Raw genomic sequence first — 9,537 nt, 5'->3', positions numbered from 1 at the left:
TTGAGCCCAGGAATTTGAGGCTGCAGCAAGCTGTGATCACACCACTGCACTTCAGCCTGGGCAACAAAGCAAGACCCTGTCTCAATATATAAATAAATAATTTCAAGAAAGGTTTTGAATAATTGTGTCATCACTGGAATAAGATGATAGCCTTCCAAAGTGGTTATTTTGAAGGGTAACCTTCACTTGGGAGTATAATTTTTCATATGCCTGTTATCCCTGTATTTAAAAAAAGAAACTTTCAGACCAGCATAGAAGTGGAGTTAGAACTGTTCCAAACCCGCTGTATGAAAATTAAATACAAAATTGGAGGGTAGTCCTTCATTTATGGAACACCCAGAATATCATAGGCTCTGTGCTAGGTGCTGGAGATACAAGGTAAGTACACTAGAGCCTCTTACCCTCAAGGAATTTCTAGTATAGTGATGATTACATCACTGAAATAATTCACCAAAGTGAACTAATATATGCAACTTCAGAAATCTTATTTGGCATAAAGTGAGGTAGAGATCACGTATAACAAGTAAGGGACTGTGAAGTGGGATAAGGCTAGTCAAGAAGCCTTTCTTAGAAGAAGTTAGCTTGAATGAGTTTTTGTTTTGTTTTATTTTTTTGAGATGGAGTCTCACTCTGTCGCCCAGGCTGGAGTGCAGTCGCACAATCTCGGCTAACTGCAACCTCCGCCTCCTGGGTTCAAGCGATTCTCCGGCCTCAGCCTCCCGAGTAGCTGGGATTATAGGCACCCACCACCATGCCTGACTAATTTTGTATTTTTTTAGTAGAGATGGGGTTTCATGATGTTGGCCAGGCTGGTCTGAAACTCCTACCTCAGGTGATCCACCCACCTCAGCCTCCTAAAGTGCTGGGATTACAGGTATGAGCCACCGTGCCCAGCCTAAACTCAGTTTTTCATGTTTCCGTGCCAGCACCCTTCTATTGACTCAGTCTAATAGATGGAGGCAAACTAGTAAAAAGGTAAGTAGAATACAACTTATACAGGAATCTCGATAATATCGCCTCATCCTTTTTCATAATTTCCCCCGTGTTTTTGCTATGCACATAAGCCAAACTGAAATAAATAGATATAATACAAGACATTCTTTTAGTACACCTTCACTGCTGATGTTTTTGCTGTAATTTTTCTAGACTAGTGAGGTTTCAGGAAAGGGACTGACTTTTAATATCAAATAAAAAATTTTCCTTATATATATATTTTTGGTCACTTTCTCCAGCATTGCTGTCTTTTTCTCTCCAGCCTTTGGCCCTTCTCATCAGGATGAAAACGCTTCTGTTTGGTGTCTGGGCCCTGCTGGCCTTGATCCTTTGCCCAGATGAGGCTATTTGGGAAAGCTTTTTAAACCAGTATGTGTCAGGACACAGGTAACTGGTCAGTGAGGAAGGGCATGGGGAGTCCTGAGTGGGGTGACACTTCAGTGTTCATTCATCTGGACCTGGGGGAAAGATTCCCATCTCTTGGATCACTAGGACACAGAATCCTTAGGGACTCTGGCTTGTATTTGGGATAACACTAGTTAATAGACTATCAGAGAGGACTCTCCCTAGGAAACATGCCTTCTCCTCTTGGTTCCCTTCTGCCCCAGGACTGCCTTGTGTTTCTCCTCTTGAGAATGTTTTTACTTCTTTGTTGTCACCATTTGTGTCATGATGAACTATAATAGGCTCTTGGTAGGACAGGACCCATAGCTCAGGTACAAAAAGTGAGTTCTCCTGATGACAGGAAAGGAACAGGGGACTTAGCAGATAACACTGCTACAAGAGCTGTGTATTCCCAGAGGGGACTGGTATTGAGAGGTGAAGTAGATGGTAGATATGGACTAGCTAAAGGGCACCTGTAGAGAAGCCTTCAGGACTTCCTGAAGTCTCCGTGCCCTTTATCTATATCAGGCATCTAAAATCCATCTGAGGCTAGGTGTGGTGGCTTGGCCGGGCACGGTGGCTCACACCTATAATCCCAGCACTTTGGGAGGCTGAGGCAGGCGGATCACCCAAAGTCAGGAGTTCAAGACCAGCCTGGCCAACATGGTGAAACCCCATCTCTACTAAAATTAGCCGGGCGTGGTGGCACTGCCGGTAATCCCAGCTACTTGGGAGGCTGGGGCAGGAGAATTACTTGAACGTGGGAGGCGGAGATTGCAGTGAGCCGAGATCGCGCCATTGCACTCCAGCCTGGGCAAAAAGAGTGAAACTCTGTCTCAAAAATAAAATAAAATAAAGTAAAATAAAATAAAATAAAAATCCATCTGACATCTCCCACTGCATCAGAGATTTCCACAGCAGACGAAATTTGTAAGCATCCAAAACATCCATTCCCTTAGTGCCAAATCAAAATGGAATGGTCTCACTCTGAGAAGAGGCATAAAGAAGAGGCATGGGAAATGAGTGACCGTGGGAGTTACCTGCAGGCCAATGGATCTGAGAATTTGGTGTGCATAAGGGTCACCGGGAGGCTTGTTTTATTCCTTAGCATATTTTCAGGTCCCACCTTCACAGGTTTGAAACCATGCACTCTGAGGTGGAGTTGGAATCTGCAGTTTACAAGCATTCAGGGTGATTCTGGCAAAGGGAATCCTTAGCCATATTTGAGAGAGGCACTGCTTTCAGGGATAAGTAATGAAGTTCGAATCCTGTGAGGGTCCACAGCAGCCTATCATGGGGAGCTTTCAAGAATTCTGAAAGTTTAGGAAGATATTGGTTTCCTGGGCATAATTTTTTTTAGCAACTCATAATTTCCATGGTGATACTAATAGAGAATTCAAGTTCTCAAGAAAGAAGATAGGTGGAGGGAATAGTGGTGGAATCAGAGCTAACTTGTTAACTACAGGTTTTTTTGTTTGTTTGTTTGTTTGAGATGGAGTTTTGCTCTTGTTACCCAGGCTGGAGTGCAGTGGCACAATCTCAACTCACTGCAACCTCTGCCTCCCGGGTTCAAGTGATTCTCCGCCTCAGCCTCCTGAGTAGCTGGGATTACAGGCACGCATCACCACACCTGGCTAATTTTGTGTTTTTAGTAGAGATGGGGTTTCTCCATGTTGGTCAGGCTGGCCTTGAACTTCTGACCTTGGGTGATCCGCCCACCTTGGCCTCCCAAAGTGGGGAGGATTACAGGTGTGAGCCACCGCGCCCAGCCAATTACAGGTCTTTTGTCCTGTCTGGTCCTCTGAACCTTTTTATTCAGGGAAGGTTTCCTGTTCTCTAACCTGGAACTAGATAGAATAGGTTCTGTATTTATTTGGGTCTCATGGTCCTCACCAGAGTCATTGGCATATGTGGTTCATATTTCAGGGGTCCGGCAAGAGTTGTTTGAGGTTTCTATTTGGCCAAATCAGGCCTTGGTAGAGTTTGGACAGTCCCTAGTGGTCAACTGCAGCACTACTTGCCCAGACCCAGAACCCAGTGGAATTGAGACCTTCTTAAAGAAAACTCAGGCGGGCAAAGGGCCTCAGTGGAAAGAGTCTCTTCTGGAGGATGTCACAGAGAATTCTATCCTGCAGTGCTTCTTCTCTTGTGCAGGGATTCAAAAGGACACAAACCTTGGCATCACTGTGTATCGTGAGTAAGGCTGAGGGCTGGGGGCAGGGGGATGGAAAGGAGGAATGGGGAAACATGAACATGTCTTATTTAGGAAAGGATGGGACAAATGTTTCTAATTAGGGGAGATAATTAAGGCCCTTAATAAAGATTTCTGTCATACTGTAGGGATTCTAGATCCAATCACCTTTTTCATTTTTTTTTTTTTTTTTTGAGATGGAATCTTGCTCTATTGCTCAGGCTAGAGTGCAGTGGTGTGATCTCAGCTCACTGCAGCCTCCACCTCCTAGGTTCAAGCAATTCTCCTGCCTCAGCCTCCCCAGTAGCTGGGAATACAGGCAGCCACCACCACGCCTGGCTAATTTTTGTGTTTTTTTAGTAGAGACAGGGGTTTCACCATGTTGGCCAGGCTGGTCTTGGACTCCTGACCTGAAGTGATCTATCTGCCTCAGCCTCCCAAAGTGCTAGGATTACAGGCGTGAGTCACCTCAAGTCCAGCAAGTAGAAGTGAGCCTGGCCCACTTCTACTTCCCTTTGATGTAGGCTTTCTTCTGAGTTTTAAATTAGGAGCAGACCATAGAGAGCATCTAGGTATCTGTGCTTGAAGATATCTTCAATACAGGAAACATATGCTAATAATGTTTATGGTTAAATTACCAAAAAGCATAAGATTAGGCTGGCCACAGTGGCTCATGCTTTAATCCCAGCACTTTGGGAGGCCAAGGCAGGAGGATCACTTGAGGCCAGGAGTTTGAGGCCAGCTTGAGAAACACAGTGAGACCTGTTTCTACAAAAAAAGTTTTTAAAATTAGCCAGGCATAGTGGTGTGCACCTGTGGTCCTAGCTACTTGGGAGACTAAGGTGGGAGGATCCCTGGAGCCTAGAAGTTCAAGCCTGCAGTGATCTATGATCACACCACTGCACTCCAGCCTGGGCAACAGAGTGGGATCCTGTCTCTTAAAAAAAAAGGTATAAAATTAATGCTGAATTGTTTGCTACAAGCTCTTGGAATAAACAGAGATTGGAGAGAGAAGGGTCTTTGTGAGCTGAGGCAGCCTTGAGAAAGCTCCTTGGTAGAGGAGGCTCCTGCACTGCCCTCCCTCAGGATGGTTAGGGTTTGAATTGAAGGGGACAGGTGAGGAAGGCCTTTCAGGTGGGCAAATAACATGGGCAAAGATATGCCCACGAAAGCAAATGTGGTCTCTGTGGGGTCAGAACTTGGTTAGCTATAGTTTGGTTTGTTTGTTTGTTTGTTTTGAGATGGAGTCTTGCTCTGTTGCCCAGGTTGGAGTGCAGTAGCGCAATCTTGGCTCACCGCAACCTCTGCCTCCCAGGTTCAAGCAATTCTCTGCCTCAGCCTCCCGAGTAGCTGGGATTACAGGCGCCTGCCACCACACCTGGCTAATTTTTGTATTTTTAGTAGAGACTGGGTTTCACCATCTTGGCCTGGCTGGTCTGGAACTCCTGACCTCAAGTGATCCGCTTGCCTTGGCCTCCCAAAGTGCTGGGATTACAGGCGTGAGCCACCGCACCTGGCCTGCTACAGTATAGATTTTGTGTGATGCTAAGGAGCCCCCGGAAGCTGCTCTTGCCTCTGAAGCCCCTCTGGTAAGAGATCAATGCTTTCCAGAATGGCAGCAACAGTCAAAGCAAGGGACCCTCCCTCAGCAGTCACTCTTCTTTGCTATGGCCATAGCCACTTTTGATGGGAAGAAGAAGAGCCAGAAGACAAACTCACCCCATCTAGGGCAGGGATGGCAGAAAGCTGACATTGCTGATCAGATGGTTTAAGGGTGGCAGTCACCTTCTGCGATTTGTATCACCTCATCTTCCTGTCCTATGCTGTTTCTTTCTGGAGAGGTGGGTGGCATGCTCATCAAGTCCTGCCTTTTTGTCTTAAAGAGCCACCAGAGCAAGTGATCCTGGAGCTGCAGCCTGCCTGGGTGGCTGTGAATGAAGCCTTCACAGTGAAGTGTCATGTGCCCAGTGTAGCACCCTTGGAGAGTCTCACCCTTGCCCTTCTCCAGGGTAACCAAGAACTGCATAGAAAGAACTTTATGAGCTTGGCTGTGGCCTCCCAAAGAGCTGAGGTCATCATCAGTGTCAGAGCCCAAAAGGAGAACGACAGGTGCAATTTTTCCTGCCGTGCAGAACTGGACTTGAGTTTGCAAGGTGGGAGGCTCTTTCAAGGCAGCTCACCCATCAAAATAGTCCGGATCTTTGGTGAGTCAGAACTCAAGTGCAGGAGGAATCCTGGGGCTCATCTTGCCTTGGCCTTTGGGACTAAGTTCTCACGGGGTTTAGGGTGAGGGTGTGAGAGTAACTGAGCTCCACCTTTGCTTGAGCTTTAAACTCACCCTGGGGAAGAGAGACATTTTAGCCCTACTCCCTTCCTACCTTGAAGGGTCCTGCATGATGTGTGATTTATCATGGCTTTTCTCCTTTCTCTTCTTGTCCTCATTTTTTTTTTGGCAGAATTCTCTCAGAGTCCCCACATCTGGGTCTCTTCCCTTTTGGAGGCTGGGATGGCGGAGACTGTGAGCTGAGAGGTGGCTAGGGTGTTTCCACCCAAAGAAGTTATGTTCCACATGTTCCTGGAAGACCAAGAGCTGAGCTCCTTCCTTTCCTGGGAGGGGGACACAGCATGGGCCAATGCTACCATTTGGGCCATGGAGGCTGGTGATCAGGAACTGTCTTGCCTTGCATCTCTGGGTCCAATGGAACAGAAAACAAGAAAGCTAGTGCATAGCTACAGTAAGTGACCTGGCTCTTCCTTTTTCATACGGGTTCTCTGCTGCTGAAAACACAGAGTAACGGGTTGGTGATTCGGCTGTAGATATCCCTGCTGCCCTTTGCTGGGTATGCTCTCAAGTGAACATGAGTCTTCATCTTTCTCTGGTAAATGCAGGCAGATTGGGGACATGTATTTCTACAGTAGTTCTTTCCAGCCTTCATCCCCAGTTTCCTTAGGCTGTCCTGCTTACAGAGTGATTGTGGATGCCCTGAACTACTTCTTAGGAACACTTATTTGATTTGAGGAGGAAAGCTGTAAGATGAAAAGACATCTTGCAGTCCTTGCAGCGAAGCATAGCTAAATGCATGCATGCATAAAAGAAGCTCTCGAATCCCCAAACCACCTCATTATTTCCTTCAGCTTTTACAGAAGAAGCAATGGTATCCAAAGTCTTTCCCTTGTTGTCTGCCTTCCCAAGGGCTTTTATCAGCAGCAAGAGTGCAGAAGTGTCTGCTAGTTTTGAGAAATGTGTCTGGTTCTCCTTTTCCTTTCCTTACAGGCTTCCCTCCACCAATCCTGGAGCTAAAAGAATCATACCCATTGGCAGGGACCGACATTAATGTGACCTGCACAGGGCATGTATTAACATCACCCAGCCCTACTCTTCGGCTTCAGGGAGCCCCAGACCTCCCTGCCCCTGGGGAGCCTGCCTGGCTTCTACTTACTGCCAGGGAGGAAAATGATGGCCGAAATTTCTCCTGCGAGGCCTCTTTGGAGGTGCAGGGTCAGCGTTTGATGGAAACCACTGTGATCCAGCTCCACGTCCTATGTGAGTGGAGGCCTGATCTTTCTTGTCAAAATAAGGATTATTATTTTCCCATTTCTAGAGAGCTTCTTGGCCAGCAGTGCTTCATTATTAGAGTTGCCATATTTTTCTCATAAAAAAAAAATCAAAGGAGAGAATAAAAGGAAAGCTCTCCAAGCTTACCTTACTCCCGGGAAAGCGAGTGGGGAACCAGATGAGGGGAAACTGGGAACATAAAGGAAAGGGGTTAAAGTGATCAGGCAACATTAGTTGAAGGCCGATGGCCGAGGATAACAAAGGAAGTGATAGTGGGAGTTTATGCTGAAAAGGGAAATTTCCAAAAATTCCATATACAAATTTCTATTTTGAAGAGTAGAGAAAATAGGCCAGGTGCGGTGGCTCACGCCTGTAATCCCAGCACTTTGGGAGGCCAAGGCGGGTGGATGGCTAGAGGTCAGGAGTTCGAGAGCAGCCTGACCAACATGGTGAAACCCCATCTCTACTAAAAATACAAATATTAGCCGGGCATGATCATGGGCGCCTGTAATTCCAGCTACTCAGGAGGCTGAGGCAGGAGAATTGCTTGAAACCTGGGAGGTGGAGGTTGTAGTGAGCCGAGATCACGCCACTGCATTCTAGCCTGGATGACAAAGCGAGACTTCATCTCAAAAAAAAAAAAAAAAAAAGAAAAGAAAAGAAAAGAAAAAATCCTCATCTCTGAGTTCACCACTACCTAGCTCCTTACCCACTGAGAAGCAAAGGTGGGAAGCAGGGGCCCCAGGGCCACCGCGGACAGAGCACGGTTATCATTTAGTCCGAATCGGTAAAAACACCCTAGGTTTTGGAGGGGCGTGGTGACTCACGCCTGTAATCCCAACGCTTTGGAAGGTCAAGGTGGGCAGATCACAAGGTCAAGAGATCGAGACCATCCTGGCCAACATGGTGAAACACTGTCTCTACTAAAAATACGAAAATTAGCTGGGCATGGGGGCATGTGCCTGTAGTCCCAGCTATTCGGGAAACTGAGGTAGGAGAATTGCTTGAACCTGGGAGGTGGAGGTTACAGTGAGCTGAGATCGCGCCACTGCACATACTCCAGCTTGGCGACAGAGCAAGACCCATCTCAAAACAAACAAATGAACAAAAAAAACCCCCTAGGTTTCATCTGGGACTCCCTGCCCATAGAGAAGGTGTGAAAGAAGAGTTGGCTCAAAGCGGGGAACTGCTAGTTCTCCCTTGGGAAGGAAAGCTGTTGGGTGGGGGAGACAGCATTTGGGTGAGGGGAAGAGAGGGAGCAGGGGGTGAAGGTAGGGAAGGAGTGTGGTACACTGAACTCAGCTCTTTGGGAAACTCTGTTTTTACAGACAAGCCACGGTTAGAGGAATCCAGTTGCCCTGGCAAACAGACCTGGCTGGAAGGGCTGGAACACACGCTCGCCTGCGTCCCAAAGGGAAACCCAGCCCAAGCCTTGGTGTGTACCTGGAATGGGGTGGTCTTTGACCTTGAAGTGCCACAGAAGGGAACCCAGAACCACACTGGAACCTACTGCTGCACAGCCACTAACCAGCTGGGCTCTGTCAGCAAAGACATTGCTGTCATTGTTCAAGGTAACCTTTGCTGCCCTGCTGCCAGGCCCAGGATGCAAACCCCTCAGGGGTTTGGGATTCTTATCTAAACATGAAAATAAGGAAGATTCTACTAGGTTGGGAAGAATGAGACTCAGAAGTGGGCCTGGTGGGCTGGGGTGGGTGATTCTTATACTCTCAGACTTTCCTAACTCTGTCTTCTGTTCTTGGGCAGGACTGGATGAAGGAATCAGCTCTACCCTCTTTGTCATTATTACCGTTGCCCTTGGAGTGGGTGTCTTCACCATGGCACTGTATTTGAGCTATCGGCCCTGCAATGTGGACAGGAGGAAATTGCTCTGTAGGCAGAAAGAGGAGGACAAAGAGGAGGAAAGCCAGTTTGCTGTTCAGGAAGAGAAAAGTACAGCTCATATGATTGACAGCTATTTGACTGAATGAGACTTCTGCTACTATGGTTTCCCAGGGAGGGAAGAAGGGATAGAGGAGAAAGGAAGAAACACAATGGCAGGCTGCATTCCCCTTTCTGTTTTTCTGTCTTGTAAAACAGTATTTCAGGCCCCAAGCCCCGTGTCCTGTGTGTCCAATATGTCCACAAGCTCACCTTTCTCTCTCTCTCTCTTTTTTTTTTTTTTTTTGAGATGGAGTCTCACTCTTGTCGCCTAGGCTGGAGTGCAATGATGCGATCTCGGCTCACTGCAATTTCAGCTTCCCGAGTTCAGGTGATTCTCCTTCCTCAGCCTCCCCAGTAGCTGGGATTACAGGTGCACACCACCACGCCTGTCTAATTTTTGTATTTTTCATAGAGATGGGATTTCACCATGTTGGCCAGGCTGGTCTCAAACTCCTGACCTCAAGTGACCCGC

The 9,537-nt window shown here is 47.2% G+C and overlaps 1 protein-coding gene across 1 annotated transcript; it reads left to right on the top strand.

The window, feature by feature from the left end:
- Nucleotides 1–1,276: 1,276 nt before the first annotated feature.
- On the top strand, nucleotides 1,277–9,112 carry LOC100601411 (intercellular adhesion molecule 5). Its single transcript, XM_012497472.2, is given in 7 exon segments — nucleotides 1,277–1,349; nucleotides 3,316–3,570; nucleotides 5,452–5,772; nucleotides 6,025–6,303; nucleotides 6,843–7,112; nucleotides 8,453–8,695; nucleotides 8,889–9,112. Coding segments are annotated over 7 exon segments (1,665 nt in total).
- Nucleotides 9,113–9,537: the final 425 nt, after the last annotated feature.

Source organism: Nomascus leucogenys, chromosome 19 (genome assembly GCF_006542625.1).
Source record: "Nomascus leucogenys isolate Asia chromosome 19, Asia_NLE_v1, whole genome shotgun sequence".
NCBI classification, from domain to species: domain Eukaryota; kingdom Metazoa; phylum Chordata; class Mammalia; order Primates; family Hylobatidae; genus Nomascus; species Nomascus leucogenys.
The sequence above is the reverse complement of the archived record's forward strand: the minus strand, read 5'-3'. Positions and strand labels throughout refer to the sequence as shown.